The sequence below is a fragment of the Gavia stellata genome, chromosome 4 (genome assembly GCF_030936135.1).
Source record: "Gavia stellata isolate bGavSte3 chromosome 4, bGavSte3.hap2, whole genome shotgun sequence".
NCBI lineage: Eukaryota > Metazoa > Chordata > Aves > Gaviiformes > Gaviidae > Gavia > Gavia stellata.
This window is the reverse complement of record NC_082597.1, coordinates 84873879-84893926: the sequence shown is the minus strand read 5'-3', so window position 1 is coordinate 84893926 and position 20048 is coordinate 84873879. Positions and strand designations below refer to the sequence as shown.

Here is a 20048-nt window from a genome sequence, read left to right as displayed (position 1 = left end):
CTTTATAGTTTTAAGGTCTGTTCTGAGGCTTTAAGAAAATTGGCACTGCCATTGCTGCCAGCAGAAGCAGAGCTGCCTTGTCAAGGCTGGCCTGCCAAGGTAGCCACAGTCTGCAGGAGGGGAAACAGGGCCTTGTGTGAGAGTAGAGGTGTGTGATTCAGTACTGGCTTATGAGGATGGTGAAAGGACTTGATAACAAGACTCAGAGGATGCTCAGTGAGGCTACAAAAGTGCATGTAAATCAGGAATCATGACAACCTAGAGGCAAGAAAACAAGACCGTGGGAACACAGCATCCCTGGGAATATCCACTATTTAAACTTTCTTCTTGGTTCAGCTTGCAGAGTGATAAGGACAGTTGAAAACAGCTCTGCCGAGCTCTTGATGGGACTCTGCCTGCATCATGATGTTGGAGTTTGGCCTTGTAGTGTAAAGCAGTTTTAGAATATATTTCTACTCCCATTCCTGCCAAATCTGGTTCTGCAAGTTGGTGCTGTGGGAACCGTGATACCTTGTGTAAAGCAGTTAGCGCACTGGGAACAAAAAGGTTAACCTCTTCAAATTTTAGAATGACTCAAAAAATGACCAGCCTCCCTTCTAACATTTGAGGACCAAAGATCCCAAGAGAAATGCTGACACTGTGATGATTAGCAGGGAGTAAAAGGTCAACAACATGGTTTGCTTTGCGCTGAGGCCAACTTTTTTGTAGTTTCTGCGACCGGACTGAGGTCTCACAGGGACTGGCTGGCCTCATCTTTGTACATGGACCGTTGGATTTACTTCCTAACATTGCAAACTCAGTGTTATATTTTTATATACAAATCTATAACATAGAAATAATTGGTATCAGTAATGCTGGAATGTTACATACTACTAAGCTGGAAAAAAAGACAGGGAGCAGCAGAAAGCCTCCTTTTGCTGTAACTTTCATATTCTGTTGCTGCTATTCCGTCTATGTTGTACATGAAAGGTGGTTCACCCCCCAGCCGACATTCCTGGAAAGGTAATGCTATCCTCAGCTTCGTAGCTGAGTAAAACTCAGTTTCCTCCTCTGTACATGACTCAGAACCGGTGCTGACCAGGGCAGTGCATTCACCAGTGAAAAGGGATCAAAATAAAGCAGCTTCAGTTCAAGTTGAATCTTATCGTTTCAAGCAGGACAATGTGGAGGCAGAAAGCTGAAAAAGTGAGCCCTGCCATGTCCTCTCTCCCCTGAGAGGAGGGATGTCTGCCCTGGTCCAGACATCCCACGCTGCAGCAATGTCAGCATACTCTCAGTGTAAACAGGGAGTCAGGTCCACCGACACCGACCAGCCGGCGATTTTAGGCTTCTGCAACTTTGGCTCTAGCTGGAGAGGGGTGGAAACGCAGGCAGAGTCAGGCCCGATACATTTGCCCTGGCTGGAGGCAGAAAGCAGGCCTTCAGCATTTCGTTCAAGCTCCACAGTAAAATCCTTCAGCGCAGCCTATTCCGAATGCGTGACACGCGCTGCAGAAAAGAGACTGGGCATGTCTGCCGGGAGCCTTGAGGCGGACGCTCTCTCCCGTTTACCAAGGCACTGCATCATCATCTCCTCGGCTGAACCACGTTGTTGCCAGTATGTACAGATTCACTGAGATGCGTCAAAGCCCCCCCGGCAGAGACACTGAACTGCACAGCCCGCCGCCAAGAGAGTCCCTGTCTCTTCGGCGTATCGGGGGGGACAGGCAGCGTACACAGACGCACGCGCGTGCGCGTGCACAGCCCAAGGGAGGTAAGTCCAGCCCCCAACAGCGGGGCCATCCTTCTGCTGCTGGATTTTTCCAGCCGGAGCATCTTGCCGGCTCTGCTGTAATTTATGGAAATTGGTTTCTGACGTGGGGCTTTTTCTGTTACGACAGGGACCCACCGACTGGAGGAGGCAGAGCTGCAGTCAGGGCAGGAGAAGAGAGGGAGAGGAAGAAGTGGGGAACAGAGGGACACGGGGGGAGTGGGGAGGACAGAGGGAGAAAAAGGCACAGAGACACTTCAGAGATGGGTGAGTTATAACTAAGAGAGCCAGAAGAAAGGCAGAGAAAGGGAGCGAAGGAGAGCTGTGGGGAAGGGAAAGGAGCTCAGAGACTGAGTCAGCCTCGAGAGGGCAAACACCGGGAGAGGAGTGCAGGGAACACCCCAGCATACCAAGAAGGACCTGTTCTGTCTGAATCTTCACCATGAGCACAAGGAAGAGCTGCTCCCTGCCACTGGGGCAAGGAGACGGGGAGGAAAAGCAGAGTGAGGGTACTCCTGACCTGGAGCCACAGGAGCGTGAGGTGGAGCTGAGGAACAAAGCTATTCTGCAACAGAAGAGACGCCTTAAACAGGCCACCCAGTTTGTGCACAAGGACTCTGCTGACCTGCTGCCCCTGGACGGCTTGACAAGGCTTGGCACCTCCAAGGATCTGGTGAGTCCAGTGGGACCCTGTTTGGGTGGGGGTTCCTCCTAACAGCCTTCATCCCAGCTGGGAACTGCTGCCAGGCTTTGTGAAAGGTCCATGGGTTCAGCAAAGGTGAAACTCCCCTTCAGCATAATCCAGGAGCCGGTCAGGGTGAGGGGAGAGAATGAATTGCCCATTTTTTTTTGCATCCATCTTCCCATGCCTGCCCGTAGGGACCAAACTCCTCGCAGAGGCAGGCAGATATGGACTGGAAGGACTCCCCGGGATTCAACTTTCCACTCACCCGGTACATAAATATGTTCATCTGACATGTATGTTTCCATGTGGGATGTCTCTGCAAGCCCCCATGTATTCCTGCATGATCCGGCTCAAAAGCAGACTCCTTCCTGGACTCAGCAGGGAGAGAAGCACCATTCAAGGCACTCCGAGAGGCCTATGTTTGACCTTGTCACCTTTTTGCATTATTCTCTTTCCCCCTGCTCTTTAGATTCCCGGAGGGGCAAGCACAGGGCAGGACCGCTAGCCGGGCACGCAGGCAGCTGCAGCGGCCAGCACCCGTGGGTTACACCTCTGGGGAGGAGGCACACGGGAGCGAGGCCTGTGGGTGTCTCCTGGTGGAGACGTGGAGCAGGAGGCATGAGGGAGGGGATCTGTGCCAGAAGCCTGGGCAGTCTATGGTCTGGAGGGACTTCCCCAAGGCAGGGAGCAGTTTCCCACGGGATCTCTTTGCTGGCATAACTGCACGCATCTCCCCCTTGCTCTGGCAGTTTTGCTGTCTAACTTCTCTCCGCTGTGGAGTTTAACGACTCAAGGATGCGGAGGTCTAAACCATTTTCCCAAAAGAGGGCTTGGGTCTGGCCAGTGATCTGGACACAACTGCTTATTCCAGCTGTGCCTGTGGGTGTCATGAAAGATCTTGCCCCCCCCTGCAGCCTGTGCTTCCCTCTGTGTCCTCAGACCATTGCAGCAACACCACAGATGCTCGTGCCTGTGTATCTCCTCCGGTCGTTTCCCGGCTCCCACGGCAGGTCCCATGGCTGCCGGCAGCGAGGCACTGCTGCGCACAGGGGCGCAGGCGTGCGGGACGGGCAGGGTCCCAGGCACTGGGCTGGAATGGAAGCTATCCCCCTTGCTGAAACCTTTGGGTGCAGCGGCTCGGCCGCACGCAGACGAGGGGTCAGTGCCACGTTCCCATGCCGGTGCACCCTCCTGCTCCCGCCACCCTTCCCGCAGCCGCCTCGGCTGCTGCTGAGAGTCGCTGGCTCGGCAGGGTCAAGGGTGGCTCCTCAAAGTCACCCTGAGCTGTCGCCTCATGCTCTGCCAGCCCTTCACAGCCGCACACAGGGCTTTCAGCAGGGACTGGTCTAGAAGTGTCCCTCTGGCCCTGGACACGGTCGCTGTCTGAAGTACAAGCTGGGAGTCACTTAAGTGTTGTGTTAGCAAGGACCAGGGCCTCTCCTCCCCGTGGGGAAGGAGGTCCGGCCACACGAGAGCCGGGAGGGCCCCGTTCAGGTTCAGGCTGGCAGCACGGGCAGGCTGGCACCGGCCCTTCACGCCCTGCAGCATTGCAGCTGAGACATCGCCTCAGGAGGGCACAGCCAGACACAGCCCTGGGCTCTTCCTTGCACAGCTTTTGGCAGGGAACGGGGAGGAGCCACTTCCGAGTCTTTCAGTGCGGGTTTGCTGAGCCCAGCCGCGAAGGCCGAGTGAAACGTGCCTACCTGCTTCGCTTTGGCATTGACTCCTCTCACACCACACCCCAAAACGACAACCCCGGTGCCAGCCAGAGGCCTCTGTCAGCATCCCGCACAGTACCGGTGGGTCTCAGCCTCCAGAGGCTGGCACCCCGAAGCCCCAAATGCTTGCTCTAGCGAGACAGGCCGTGTCCGAATCGCTTGCCATGAGCAGCTCTCCTGGTCAAATTAACCATCCTAGGCAAGAGACTTCCTCTCATGCAGACAGCGTTTGGTCACTCAAAACCACCGCACAGTTTGTGTTTGGTCCATAACAGGATGGCTGAAACGCTTTTACCACAAAGTGAATAAAGCACAGCATCTTTTCCGCCACGGAAATTTTGCACTGGTGTTAGAAGGCACAAACTAGTGTGGCACCCGTGCAAATTTTGCACACAGTGCCATACCTGGGATCAACACGGTAGCTGCACTACCTCCGTTTCTGGTTTACCTTGGAGCAAGAGACGAACCAGACCTTAGATTTCCGAGGGCAATTCAGCAGTCTCTGCAACTTGATGGGCCACTGTGATATCGCTGTGATGTTTTGGGGGCTGCAAATTAGAGTCCAAAATACACTTTCAGACACTCCTCCAGCCCCATACAAATCTCCATCCATGTCTCCTAAATTGATCTGGCTCCCTCCTGGAGGACAGGAATGCAGGGCTGAAAACAAAGCAGCAGCAGGAAGCGCTGGAGAGGTTGATCTTGGAGAGACTGCAAAAGACCGCAGAGTCCTATAGCACTTACACTGGGAGGAGGGTTTAATTAATTCCCCAAAACATGTCCCCACTGACAGTGCCAGAGACTCCAGCTGTGGCAGCCCCGCATGTCCTAAAATTAGAGCAAGGCCCCATGTCGTTTAAAAAACCTACATGTTTCTTATCCAGTCAAAGTCAGGCTGTTCCTTTTTGCCACTCTTTTCTGTGTATTCTGGGTGTGCATTCATCTAACACAATGCATCCAGCAGTGTCTGTGATCTGATGCGCCCATCACATCTCCAACAATAAGTAATTATACATCTCAGTGGAGTCCTCACATTTCCAGCTTTATACCAGCTACAAGCATGACACTTTTTTTTTTTAAAATGAAAAAAAAAAAAAAAGTAGTTGCGTGAGCTAAAATATTCTGAAAGTACCGAGAAGGTCTGAAGATCTGGCTTCTCCCCTCCCAAAAACCAAGATCCCCAGCTCATACCACTTCACTAGTCATAGCAAGGCCTTGAGATTTCACACTGGAGAGCCTGAACCTGATGAGTTGCACTGGGAAGCCACTCTGACCCTTCTAAGAGTCCTGAGAGGGCCTCCCTTCCAGCTGCTGGCCACAGGTCCTCCCTCACCATCCCCTTCATCTCATTTCTTTCCAGCCCAAGAATCACACAGAATCACAGAATCACTAAGGTTGGAAAAGACCTGTAAGATCATCAAGTCCAACCATCAACTCAACACCACCGTGCCCACTAAACCACATCCCGCAGTGCCACATCCACACGTTCCTTGAACACCTCCAGGGATGGTGACTCCACCACCTCCCTGGGCAGCCTCTTCCAGTGTCTCACCACTCTCCCAGTAAAGACATTTTTCCTAATATCCAGCCTAAACCTCCCCTGGTGCAACTTGAGGCCATTTCCTCTTGTCCTATCACTTGGGAGAAGAGACCAACACCCACCTCCCCACAACCCCCTTTCAGGGAGCTGTAGAGAGCGATGAGGTCTCCCCTCAGCCTCCTCTTCTCCATACTGGAGAGACAACGGTCTCCACTTCTCCGTCTCACTGGCGAGACGGAAGACAGGGAGGGTGCGGGAGTCTGCTCTTGAATCAGATGCCTCCAGAGTCCCAAAGCTCAGCTATTGCCCATCAGTGCTTGGCCTCTTCCCAGCCCGAGCGACAATAAGGAGACAGAGGTGGCAGCTGCAAAGGGCCTGCTCTTTCTGTGGGAAAGGTTGCGGGGAGAGGGAAAGGTCCTTTGCATGCCAGATTGTGAGGGGAGACGGGAGGGAGGATGGGAATTTGGAGACCTGCTGTCGGTTCCCTGCCCTTTTCCCATGGCCCAGATGTTAGCTGGCAGCCGAACTGGCACTGTGCTCGGAGTATTTAGGGAGTGGAGCACAACAGCCAGCTGTGCTGTGGGGCTGCACAGCAGGCTGGGAAAAGACCAGGAACAGAGGGATATTTTTTCCTCACTTTTTCAACTACTGCAGTGTCTCTCATGCAGCACGTGAATGATCTGACTCTCGCCCCTTGAGTGACAGGGAGAGAGGCACGAGGGACTCGGCACCTTGCGAAGAGCAATGCTGAGTGCAACCAAAGAGCCAGTAACAGCTCTCCCGCTCCAATCATTGGGCAAAACTGACAAGTCAGTGTGCTTCGAGTCGCCATTTACACGCGTTCCCGGCCTCAGCCCTCTGACCAAGCTAGTCGGAAACACACCCACCCTGCAGGGTTAATACAGCCCAACTCATCGGCAGGTGTTCAAGGAACGTGTGGACGTGGCACTGTGGGACATGGTTTAGTGGGCATGGTGGGGTTGGGTTGGTGGCTGGACTTGGTGATCTTACAGGTCTTTTCCAACCTTAATGATTCTGTGATTCTGTGATTCTGTGGTCTAATTGAGATGTTTGGCCCGCACACTGATAAGATCCTACATCAAACTGCTGCACCATCTGGAAGTTGCTTTCATAATTTTTTTTTTTGAGAAAGATAAAAGCAACGGTTTATGCTGTAGCACATTAGCCCCTTTAGATTCATTGCCTTTCTTCACAGAGGCAGTTGTTACTGAGAACGCTATTGTCAGCTCTGAGCAGCTGCTCTCCTGGCGAAGGGCCACGGGGCCGAGTACCTGGAGAAAGGACAAAGCCGACAGGCCTGCTTCAACGATGCTGCCCGTTGTTGATTCAGTAGCTGTGCAGGGACTGGAGGCACTGGATCAACACCGGGCTAAAACCAGAGCATCAACCCAATGACAAAGAGAGCTTTCTTTCCAAAGCAACACTCTCCTCTGTGTGTATGCAATGTTGGGACAAGAAGGTTTTCACAATTTTTCTTCCCTTTTGGTGCACCTCCCCTTCTCCCACCCAGAAGAAAGGAGATAAGAATGAGATAGGAATACGCGACACATGAGATATGAATGAGATACATGAGATGATAGTTCCTTCAGCTGTTGATCTGGTTGATGGCACTCCGTTCTAGCTGTGAACAGCATAGGGCTTCACAGACGCTCCCCCAACTAGGAAGGGAGTCAAAATAGTATAACTTCTGATGGAGGGGAGCAGAGACAGACTCCAAAGAACAATAGGAGCTAGTTTTAGTTTCCTATGCAGGGAAAGCTTCCCGCTTCACTACAAATAATTGCTTGTGCACCTAAAATTTCTGGAGTCCTGCCTTCTTACCCACACGTACATCACGCGCATGCTGCTTTCCCATCCCCTCTCATGTTAGAAGGTGTGAGTGTGCCTGCTCGGATGTCAGCACACACGCACCAGGTAGTGTATTGCAGTACAAAACAGGCATGAGACTGCCGAGTGTATGTTTAGCTGAAGGAACAGGTATGTGTGGGGAGAGCATGCATCAGGCATGTTCTCCTCCAACAGTTGCATCCTGGAGACCTGCCTGTCACAGACAGCCCAACACTTTAACATCACCTTAGTGGCTATAGAAAAAATCTTGGGATTTAAAGAAAGTTTTTTGGGATAAGCCTGTCTTTCATCAGGATGATCAGTTGGGTCAAGCGTTTGCAATCTGCTTCCCTGGGCGAGCAAATGTCCTTGTCCTTAGCTCCATACTTAGCTGGGATTTCTCTTTCTTTGTGATGGAGACAGCAGCCACATAGCGTGGTCCAGCGGCGCCTCTTGGAAGGCAATCTGAACAAGCTGCGGGGAGAGACCAGGGTTCAGTCTGCATGGGTTCAATCTCCGCTGGCAAAAGACCAGGATGAAAAGATGGAAAAGGGAGAGGACAGGAGAAAAGAAACTTCACCCCTGCTAATACAGTGCCAGGTAAGGCAACAACGTGGTGGTGCTGATTTCACAGTAATGGCAAATGCTCAATAAGTTCCAGCTGCCCCACTCCCAAGGGCCACGCTGAGTTATTAATTGCAAAGCCAGCTGCAGCCAGAGAGAGCAGATTTCCCCCACGGCTTCTCCTAGAGTTTGGATTCAGTTCTTCCAACAGACAGAGGAAAGCCTTTTTGCCACGTGCATTCTAGTTGTCCATATTTGAAGATAAATTACCTTAATCACATCTCCTTCCTCTGGAGGCCAGCTTTCCCATGATATGAGGTGTTTCATAACTGCGTAGAGAATCAAGGAATGTCTCCTTATCACTTTAAGACAGGTGCCCCTCATTGATTTACACTTGCTGCATCCAGTCTGGTCTGATTCTCTCAGGTGTCAAAGGACCTCCTAAGAAAGTAGCTAACTGTGCTGTTGCATTTCTTGATGGAAGCAGTATTTTTAGCTCCCTTTTCTTCTTACAACCTCCTATACAGCAGAACACACTCCTCCCTGGCCCCTGTAGGTAAGAAAGCACATCCAAAAGCTGTGCCCCATGAAAGAGGTCTGCACGGTTAGAGCTGTTCAGTAATATGCAGATACGAGACTCACCAAGATATAGACCTGCTATACAAAATCCATTTTAAAGCTGTGTTTATTTCAGCTATCTGTCCTAAAGAATATCTCACATGTTAGAGTATAAAGTCTACACTTCCAGGAAAAACATATACACCTTTGAAAGCTCAGTTGGCACAATTATCATATGAACACAGCCTGGTAGCAAGTTTCTGAAATGTTCAGATCAGGTGTCTCAGGGCTACGCAAAGCCACTGTCTGGTTTGTTTTCCAGCCTTTTCTGCTGCAGTTAGGCATTGCTTACCCTGGATTTTAGGCTCTGATGCAACTAGGTTAATGTAACCATACTTGGGAAAACAGAGCAGTAGGCTGAATGGCTCTCAGTGTAATTTCTCCAAATAGGAGTCTTTTTTCGAGCACATGAAGGTGTTTCTTTTTTTTTAATCACCACTCTGTATTGTTCTGTAAGAGGAAACACAATGATAAAGGGGTTTTTTTTGGCCAGGCACATAGAAACAAGGACAGGCATAGGTATCACATCCCAGGCGCAGTAGCTAACTCGGCATCAGAGTCCACTACTCGTTCCCCTTTTGTGTTTCTAATGGACTGTACCCCAGCTGTCACACACATTACCTTTTCCTTCAGGGAGGAAGGTTAATGAACATCACAGTCAAGGAAATAGGTCTAATGCTGCATTTAACTCTCCCTGAACTCAGTACCTTCTGCACAGGCATTTCTCTCTTTTTCTGCCCTTCTTAAGAGCCAGTCACTCTTTGTCACGCTTAATCTTCTTACGTTGAAGGAGGGGAAGCTCTCCTCCCCTTCTTTTTAGTCTCGCTGCTTTTCACGTTCACATTTGTGAACTTCAGAAAGCCTCCCCTGTAAGTCACAGATCTACGACAAGAATTAGCACTGCCAGTTCATTTTAACCAGAGGGGTGAGCTGGTACCTTTTGGAGAACTGTTTGACTACGGGGTAGTTTTTATTAGAAATGGAACACAACCCCAGTGAAGTCTCTTCTCTCTCAGAGCAGCTCCCAAGAAAAGATCATCTACCAGCATGAAGTTTCCATTTACACTCAGGGGAGCGTGCTGAAAATTTCACAGTGGTAACAAATGCATCACCTGACTAGTAACTGAACTTGAGTAGGAAATAAAGCTGAATATATGTAGAGTTCCGTGACACAGGGAGATTCAGGCAGTAAGCGTTTTCCCTCCAACAGGTTATAGTTGCCCTGTGCTTAAGGCCTTTTTAAGTTTCAGAGATCAGAGACAGACCCAGTCTATAATAGTACTGCAGAGTCACTCGCACTCTGATTTACTTGGGTGGGCTGCTCACATGGTACTTCAGCAGAATTGCCCCTTTTTGTGGCAGTTTTTGCAAAGCACTTCAGAAAGCTTGCCATGATGGGCACCTGCGTCATAAAAGCACGCTGTTATTTTTTGTAGTGGGGCTTGTCTCTCATTGACTTGGAAATAGATGCTGAAAGATTCCACTCCTGTCCAAGGCTGCATTTCCTCTGTGCCAAAGCAACCTGGGATTAATCAGCCTTGGTTGGTTAAAGCAGCTTCTTGACTTTGGAACGGACATTATTTCAGAAAACAAAGCTCTTTATAAACGGTGATCCTTGCTGATTCCCCTCCCCTCTTTCTCTTTCTTGGAAATGCCCATAATTGACCTTTAGATAAAGACTAATGGTGGCTGGTAGCAACAGACTGAAAATTCTGAGGCAGAGATGAGAGTAATGTAATTGAAAGCCCTCTTAGGCCAAGAAGGCTTGCAGCGCTCATCAGCTGCCCGTGTACCCCTTACCTAATCTTCACTGTATTTGTGGTATGCTGGACCAAGGACTCTCCCCAGGCTCCTGCTGAGTTCTCTGGGCAAACAGTAATATAATTGGAAGGTGGACAGCTTTTCTGAGGCTGCTGGAGCTGATAGCTGTGCAGGGCTTTTTACCACTGAATGAGATTAAATGTTGTTTTCTACAGAATAACTACTGTCCTGTTATATCCCAGCAAGTTTCTAACTTGCAACTTTCCCAGCCTGCTCTGAAACAAAACTCTGAGAGTCTGCCTAGTGATACAGTTTAGTTTTATTATCACAACAATGCTAACAGCTCATGCATCTCAGGTCTGCCTGCTCCCAAAGTGATTCCTTAGCAATTGCTATCCATACTCCAGATCTTGCATTTCTGAAGAGCGGATACGGTGCCTTTTCTGTAGCTGGGCAATGACCAGTTGGCCTCTGCGAGCCACAGGGCTGGTTAACTCTTTCCCAGTAGAATCCATGTCTGTTAATGGGGAAGAGCTGGTTCAGCTGGACAGATGTGGTAGCATACCTGACCTGACACTCATGGCTAATACACCCGCTTAGGTAGTGAGGAGGCACAGGGAAGCCTCTTCTATGAAGCACAGTACAGAGGGTGAGGAGGGAGTTGCTTAGCACATATCTGCACTTTGTGCTTTATTTTGCCTCTTGCCTTGTGGCCTTGCTTATCTTGGCCACAACCCTTCCAGGCAGGGCTGATGTGTCAATGGGGACCAGACAGCGCAGACATTAAAAAGCTCTAAAAGCAGAAAGGGAGGCATTTTGTCATAGAATCATAGAATAGTTTGGGTTGGAAGGGATCTTAAAGATCACCTAGTTCCAATCCCCCTGCCATGAGCAGGGGTAAGGGACTGTCCTCTGGGTCCAGTCCATTTCCAGGCTGTTTTCTCTCTAGAAGCCTGGACTTTGTAATACCAGATTTTGCCACAAGCCGCTGTTGTCATGAGGTAAGGCAGGATCTCTCCAGCTGGCCTTGGGGACGTCTATGGGTAGGCACTACTCCTAGTCCTGAAAGTTTAAATTTGACACGCCAGGCAGCCTGGAGCTATGGCGGTGATGTTTTTTCTTGAACAAGCAGAAGTATTGCCAAAGTTAGGAGCTTCTAAACGGAGAGCTTCTCAGCTCTTCCCCTTCTGTGAGGCTCTAGCATGCTCCCCCACTTGCTTAAAGCAGATCTGTGCCAAGAGGCAGGAGACATGCAGGAACGAAGGGCAAAAGAATGGGTGTGCATTCTGGGAACAGGCAGCAGCCCAGCTGGGTCTCCTACCAGCTTTGTCATGTGTGATCTGTATTACCACGGGACGGCAGTTCAAGCTGCTCCACAGTAAAACGGGACTGCTCATTTGTGAAGGAGCTGGGGGAATGTTCCAGTATGAATGTGCAAAGAACTTCAGAGAGAGCCTCTGGGGGCTGGTTTCTCTGTGCTCTGACTCTGTTTCATGAATCTTCCAGCTGGTACCAGGTCGGTTAAGTATTGTGGTCTCCCAACCTGTGACTTTGTAGCTCTGTGGCAATTTCCATACCATGTGCTGAAGAGCAGCCTTGTTTTGAATGTAGATGCCAGTGTGGCTGAGCCTGGGAGAAGCACGTGGTGTAATGGGGAAGGCACAGTGCTGGCAGCTAGAAGTTTGTGAGATCTGTCTTTGCTTTGGCTTCCCTAAAGTATTCAGCATTATATGCCTCTCTTGGGTGTTGTAAGAAGTCACAAGTGTTTGCAGTCACGTGGGACTGTTAATTGACTGGACACAATTCTTTATGAATAAAACATGCTTTTTTACATTAAAGAAGAAAAATTATAATACCAAATCAGGAGCTGTTGAAAATACGTATCTGTGCATATTTTCTGTGTAGATACTGTGTGAGCACTGCTCTCCTTGTTCCTGGATGAGGCCACACATGGTGAATACTCATCCTTCTAAAACCACTGATGTTATTTAAATATACATCATATATACATATATGACTTTTACATGATTCTTGGTGAACTCTGTAAAACAGAATAGGTTGAGATCTCTAGCTCCAGTGGTCTTGCAGTTCTTGAGAATTTCTCAACCAAATGGCCATGCTAGAAATGTGGTGTATCAAAATGTTCAGAATGATGAAATGTTCTACACTCGTGTACTGCAGATGCAGTTTAGACCAGAGGAAGAGCTCCAAGACAACAGACTTGAAGTTTCCAGCATACGCTCTCTGAGGTTGCCTTGAGTGCAATTAGCACTCAAGCTACTATTGGTGTTGTGTCTGTTTGCAACATTCCAGTATTTCTCACAGGAGGTGTTTTCTTCTTTCTCTTTATAATAACTCACAAATAGCACATTTTTGAAAATGAAATCTTGGAAATACTGGATGTAGCTTTCTGTGATGTCTAACCCATGTAATAATCATAAACAGATGTAGTTAAGAAATCAGGAAATGGAGACATTTTCCTGACCCTACTGGTGCTGCACTGAGTCCCTGATGGTCCTGCCGATCTGCTTAAGGTGTTCAAAGCATTTAAGCCCATCAGGACCAAGCATAAGGGTAGAGGAGCTGTGGGAGGTCTGTTGCTGCTTCTGAGTGGCTTATGGCACCAAGTGCCATAGTGGATGGAAGAGAAGGAATCACAGGAAAAGTACGAATGATAGGAGGAGGAAAATGAGCCTCCCAGAAGGGAAACTTTGTGGTTGGGGTTTTTTTTGGGTGTTGGTGCAAGACAGAGCCTTGAAGAACTAGACCGTCAAGAATGGATATGGTTAGGCACTATAGGTAGGTGCAAGCCATATTTTGTAGATGGCAGTTACTCCATCTTTTCCAGTTCCTTTACTAAGTCCTGTTCCTCCTTTTTTTTCTGAACATAACTCTTACTGATGTCCTTGACAACCCTATTTTTTCAGACCTCTACCATATATGAGACCTGCTGTTACTTCAGCACCTCTGGCCTGCCATTAAGGACCTCTGTGCAGAGGGGACAGAAAACAGATGGCAACCACATCTCCTCTTCCCTTTCAAATGCAAAGGGGTGAAGAAATGAAGTGGGCGAGGCACTGGGGAATGTTCCAGTAAGATGATGCAGCGGTGACTTGGGTGCAGGACATCCAGTCTCTTCCTTTGCTAGTTGACACCAGCCATGAATATTGTAGTTGTAGTGTTCATGTCATATTTCCTTAAAGAGCTGTCTAGGAACATACTGTAAGCCCCACACAAAATAGACGCCTCTTGATTAAGTTGTTTCTTGGATTCACGAGTCACTTGGATGTGTCAGTTATCTGGGGAACTGCCTTAAATTCAAGCTTTTCTCAGGGATGCTTGTTCCGGGTGCTCCTCCTTCTCCCACAGACTTCTGCCTCTGGAAGCTGTTCAACTGAGAGCAGACGTCTAGCCCTGGAACATTGTTCCCTGTGACACCAGAAGAAATGGAGAGAGGGAACCTACAAAGGCTGTAGCACATGTTTATATTCCTTTAGAAGCTTTTGTCATATCAATTATTGCTCTGCTAATAAAGTCCATGTGGGTTTTCTGAACAAATTCACTAGTTATGTATCTTTTGACTGCAATACTGCTAAGTTGAAGCTGCTAATAACAGATAAGTGTCTGGGCAATCAAATACAAATAAAAAAAGAGAAATTCAAAGAGAAGCCTTTGGCAGAGGTTTGCAGAGCACTGGGGAGACCACCATTGTCTTGGATGAGTCTCCTGCCTTCTGACTACTGCCTAAAACACCACGTATTTGGCTGCATTGCTAAGGAAGGTCTAAGGGATTGTCACACTGTTGGAGGAGTGGGTATGCCAATTTTGAGCCCACAGTAATTATCTGTTGTTGTTTTTTCTAGTGCCAAGGTCAGGTATTGAAAGCGACTGTTAACACTGGGTGTCTACCAAATCTCATCTCCAAGAGCTGTTTAAACCAGCTGGGGTAAGTCTTTGCACAGTAGAGAAGGAGGGGTGGCTGAAAGAAAACCTATGACAAGAACGTAGGCACTCTTGATTCCCAGCGCCAGTGATAATTACTAGCAGCTTTGCATGTGAACATGGATGCTTAGGAGAAGATGCAGAGGGTGGGCTACAGGGCAAAGGCATCAGGAGCACTGGCAAAGTTGTGTGCAGACCCCAGACTAGGAGGCAGAGCTGTTTCATTCTGTCTGTGTGTACTGCAGGGCAAAGCTGCCCAGCTGATGGTTAGCCTCAGCGGTGAGGAACCCAAATGGACAGCACCTTATGGTTTTGCTTGTGGAATCTGCCTCCAGACATGCTGTATGAAAGAGATTCCTCCTCTTGTGGGCCTGTTCCCAATGAGACCAAGAAGTACTGCCGTCAGTGAGAAGTCCTTTTTTTCCTCCTCTTCCTCCACTTGAGGCAATAACACCTCTTGTGTCCCACAGGCTGGAAGAAGTGTCTGCCATGGACTGTGGAGACCTCTCTCTTCCCATCCCCAGCGTTGTTGGCCGAGTAGAACATATGGAGTTGCAATTTGGCCAGGAGAGAGTGCTGTGTTCAGCACTGGTTGTAGGTGAGAGTGCCAGCCCCTCCTCTCCCCCAGTTTTCCTGTGTCCCTCTTGCCCTGTCAAGGGCATTTAAAAGGATTTCTGGGAAAAGTGTAATGCGGTAGGAGGTTGGTGATGTGGTCACCTCCACTGCTGGCCAAGATCATTATGCGCTGTGAATACCTTCAATGTAACCAAAGGCAAAGGGCATAGGAAGAGTACAGAGAAGACAGAAGATGTTGAAAGTGGGGACAAATGAGATGATTTTTGGTCTTAACACAGGAAGTGGAAAATTCTCATTTCCTTCTAAAATGGACCTTTCGTAAAATTATCCAGATTGCTCGATTAGTCCTCTGGTGCCCTATGTTCTCCTATTGAATGGGCACTTGTGTCTTTGGCTGGATGGAAGTCATCAGAGAAACTGTCAGAGGGTACAGCTTACTCCCCAGAGTGTTTCTCTGTGTACTCATCTGCCTCGGCCGCAGGGAGCACCCTGGAAGAACCTGGTAGCCCCAGAGCGCTGAGTCTCCCTCAGTGTCCTGAGGCAGGACCCTTTGAAGGAAGGAGCCACAGGAGACGAGGTGAAGTCAACAGGCACTGGAGCACGCCCAGAAAAGAGCAGAGAGGCTGCATGTGCTGCATTTACATCAAGCTGTGCATATGCTGAAAAGAACTTAGTCATCTTTTCCCCCCCTGTTCTTTCTCCCTATTAGTCTTCCATCTTTACCCTCTTGCCTTTATCTGTCTCCTCACCTTTGATGATTGCTATTCATCTTCCAAGGCCTCCCTTGCTCCCTTTTTTCATGTCCATTCTTCTCACTTTCCTAGTCATCTAGAAAGAGCTTCCTCCTCTTCCATACTCTCCAGCTCACTCTTCTTCCCTGGTTTCCCCTCTACTTGTTCTTGCCCTTCATGGGGAGACTGTATTAGCACCAGCACAGGTGGATTTAGCCCAGTAGCACGTATCCATTTTGCTGGGATGTAGAAATGGCTGCCTGGAAGGAGCAGAATTGCTACATCTGTGCCTTACATCTCCCTATGCGCACATTGCTCTTGCTTATGTGGTTATAAATAAGTTATAAAATACAGCCACTGGTTACAGGGCAAGCAGGCATCCAGGAGACATGGGAAGTGCTAATGATGTTACTGGTGGCTGCTGAATCCTGCAGACTCCAGGACCTGGGAATTCCTCCTCTCTGCCATTGAAGTCCAGATGATGACTCTAAGACCCAGGAGGTTGCTCTCGCCCAGTCCCATGCGTGTTCTTAGTGACAGGTTCAGACAGTAGCAAGGCTGAACGTACATTCAAGAGAGGCACATAGAGAGAGGACACAGGCAAGGCCAGCCACACAGATTACCACACATAGAGCAGTGCCTTTACCAGCACTCACACAAACACCAGCACAGATAGCCCAGTCCTGCTCCTCTTCTCTGGCCGATCGGGATTGAAGTTCAGTAGCAGAAGCTCATACATCCTCAGTCTCTAGATTCACAAACACGCTTGTATTCACAGAGTCTTCAAATAACAGCACAGCTTCTAGGTCTGCCTTATACCCATGCCTGGACCCTGGGCCCTTTACCTAGCCACTGACCCAGACCTTGAGTCTTTCCAGATGCAGGTTTCCTCCTACTCACTGACTAGACCAGATTGAAGTTTGCTAGCAAATTATGTAACAAAACCACAAGCATATAGGATGAAATTCACTGGGGAGATATAAACACACCCAAGTCTTTCTAGTTAGTGGCATTTAGACCTCTTGCATGTATGCCCTGTCCTCTCCAGTTGCTGGCTTATAAACCTAAGGCCCCTGTGACCTCGGTCAGGGCTGGTACCCAGAGCTCTCTTGCATGCTGATCTCTCCAGTTGCTGGCACCTTGACCTACGAGCTCTGTGACCCGTAGTCCTTCTCCAGTTACTGGAACTTAGACCTTGCAGCACACATTGCAGTCCCTGCAGTTGCTGGCACCCAGGTGTATGAGCCCTATGGCCTGTGCTCCTTCCCCAGTTACTGGCACCCAGACTTCTCTTGCACACTGGTCTCTCTAGTTGCTGGCACCTGTGAGCTACGTCCCCTTCTCCAGTTGCTGACACAGATCTATGAGCCTGTGGTCCCTTCAGTTACTGGCACCTCTCTTGCATGCCAGTGCCTCCGGTTGCTGACATCTCAAGCCATTTGCCCTTTAACCCGTGGCATCTTCTACACTTGTTGACACTTAAGACTTGCAGCAGTCACATGTAGGATAGAGAGGTTACACAGAAAAAAATTACTTAATAAAATTATTTAATGAGAAGATCAGATAGATTGTAGCCACCAGGCACAGGGTTCAGTCAGGCAAGTGAACTGACCAACAGCCTGCTTGCATGTGACGGGCCCCCTTATCCTCCCTCCTCTCCATTTTTCCATGCTGGTTCTTCCCTGATCCACCCTGCTGCTTGCCTTCTCCTGCCTTTGGCCCTTCCCCTACACTGCCCATAGTAAGTTTTACATGATCCCACAAGCCCCTTCTTCTGAAATTTCATAGTAAGTTTCAAACAATCCCACAAACCCCCTCAAATATCTCATAATACTCATGATAATCATGGTTCCCTCCTCTTATCAGCTACAAAGTTCATTTGGACCCTCTTCAGGGACGTGCCTAAGTATGGCTCATCAGTCAATGGCAGAAGAGTGATGGTCTTTGTTATTATCACTGTTACCACCTGCTTGTTAACATTTGTGTGTTTAATTCATCACTTACCTTGTTATCTGTTATTTACTTTATACTGAATAGACCATAACCATATAACTTTATGAACCAGATGCTCTCATATTGCATATCCTCTTACAGGAGAGACACGCTTTCTTTAGAGGAGCAGTATATATACTCTTGAGCCTGATCAGTCTCTTCTCTATTCTCAGATGATGAAATGCTGGAGTTTTGCATTGGTCTCCAGACTCTGTTGTCTCTCAAGGTAAGGAACAGCTTCTTGCTTATTGCAGGGCTCCTCTCAGGTTCTCTGAGATTTGGTTGCTGCATCAGAAATACTTGCAGCTGGGTATTCCAGAGTGCCACTTACGATGCTTGCTGTACAGCTGCCTGACTGGCTGCAGTATGCTCTGAGTCACTGGTTCCTTTCCAGTCCTCCTTAAAGGTTTTAGGAAAGGAATCACCCAATAGGATACTATCACATCTCCCATTCTTTGTGTTCCTGACCATACAAGTTGCAAACAGGAAGAGGAAACGGAAGAGGAGACTAGAAAAGGCAAGGCACACCATGTCACGACTTCTACCTGTGTTGCCTTTTGAAGGCAGATGTGAACACGCTCTGCCCTTGCTTTGAGCCAAATGAAACTGTATGATCCCATTCAGCGCCCAACACTAGCTGGACATGGGTGGAAAGGGTCCTCTCCCGTTGTCAGCTCAGCTGGGGGTTAGTGCTCTGCTGAGCCTGGCTCCTGGGTGGCTCAGAATGTGGCTGCAGCAAGCTTGCTCCTGCCTATCGGAATATTTGTAGCCACATGTCAGACTCATAAAACAGGAAAAGCATTGGGCTGAACGGCTGAGCGATGTGAGGACATCACCTCAGAGGGAGTCACAGGGAGAAGGGAGGGGAATGGCCCTGGGAAGGGTTTCAAGAGGAATCTAGTGAAGGGAATAGGAGCAAGGAGGCAGCATGGGGGGACAGGGAGGGGAACTGTAAACTCTCTACAAACCCAAAGTGGGGTTGTCTGATGGTTTTACCGGTTTTCCCCAGTCACAGACACCATGAAATTTGCTATCTGAAATGTCCAGCAAGTAACTGGCTCTCTCCTTCTTTAGTGTTGCATTGACTTGGAGGAAGGAGTCCTGAGATTTAAAGCACTGAGTCAAGAGCTGCCTTTTCTACATGCCTCTGAAGAGCCTGGTCAGTGACTGGCTGCATTGCCCGTGTCTGGGGCTGAGGAGACTTGCTGCCGTGAGAGAGAGATGAGGGTGAGGCTCACATGCCCCTAACCTTGCTGAGTTCTAGGCTGAGGCATTCACTGGGGAGTGAGAAAAAGGCAAATGGGTGCTGGAAGCTGTTGTTGCTGGGAGTGCCTCATCTTGAGAGACATCCCTCCTTTCAGTGGACCCTCTTGCTTGTCCCCACGTGCCGAGTGGGCATTTTGTTCTTGTTTTTCTAGCTATCTGTCCCGAGTCACTCCAGTTTCTGCTTCTGTACTAAATTCTCTCTACCCTTTTAATGACTTATTTTTACAATACCCTCTGTTCATGAGACAAGAGAGTCTCTGTGAACAATCTCCAGTTGTTCTGAGGACAGGAGGACAGCACTTTTCTCCAAAAGCCTCCAAAGATTGCCATGAACTTTTCCCTTCTCTTTGCCTTGATGTGAGCGGACTCCACTCCCCTTTCTTTGTGGGAATGGCTCTGTGGCCAGTCCCCTCACCTGTGCTCTGGGAAGCTGGATTTTGTTACTTTTTGCTGGCTCAGAGCAGAACAGAAGCATTTTCTTGGAAAAACCTTGCAGCAAGAACACTTTCAGAGTTCTTAACTCTAAGAAACATTTGCAGAAATGCTGAGCGTAGATGCCTATAGCAGAGTGGACACTCACAGGGGCTTGGGCTTTGCCACGGCATCCTTGGCCACTAAGCTATGTTGTATGAATGGCAATGCTTATCATCTCTTGGTGTTATATGTAGTAACAGACTTGCACACCCTGTTCTTCTGACCAGGCCTCTCCTCTCTGCACTCCAGCTGCTAGAGCTACATTCCTATCACCTCTGCTGCATCATCAGAGATCCTGCCACTCAGTTTAAATGCTGCGATGAATTATAGCACCCAGAGTCTTCTGCTCTGTCAGCTCCTCTCTTTCAACTTGAAATCTAGTGATTGGACACAGATACATTACCAGCCTTGAGTCCTGGCGTCTCACAGCCCATCAACTTTGCTACTCCTGCATGAAACAAGAACTAGACTTCCTTGCAGTATCAGCTCAGGTCAGAGAACTGTGAACTCATCTGGGAAGACCAGGATGATTATTAAGTCACTTACTTAATTGTTGGGGGTTTTAATTTTTTAAATTTTTTAA

At 48.8% G+C, this 20048-nt stretch overlaps 1 protein-coding gene across 1 annotated transcript; it reads left to right on the top strand.

The window, feature by feature from the left end:
• Positions 1–2192: 2192 nt before the first annotated feature.
• NRIP2 (nuclear receptor interacting protein 2) lies at positions 2193–18916 on the top strand. Its single transcript, XM_009810304.2, has 6 exons — positions 2193–2423; positions 7965–8141; positions 14348–14430; positions 14897–15024; positions 17899–17951; positions 18800–18916. The coding sequence occupies exons 1-6, from the start codon at positions 2193–2195 to the stop codon at positions 18890–18892; spliced, it is 765 nt and encodes a 254-aa protein (XP_009808606.1). The 3' UTR covers positions 18893–18916.
• The last annotated feature ends 1132 nt before the right edge of the window (positions 18917–20048 follow it).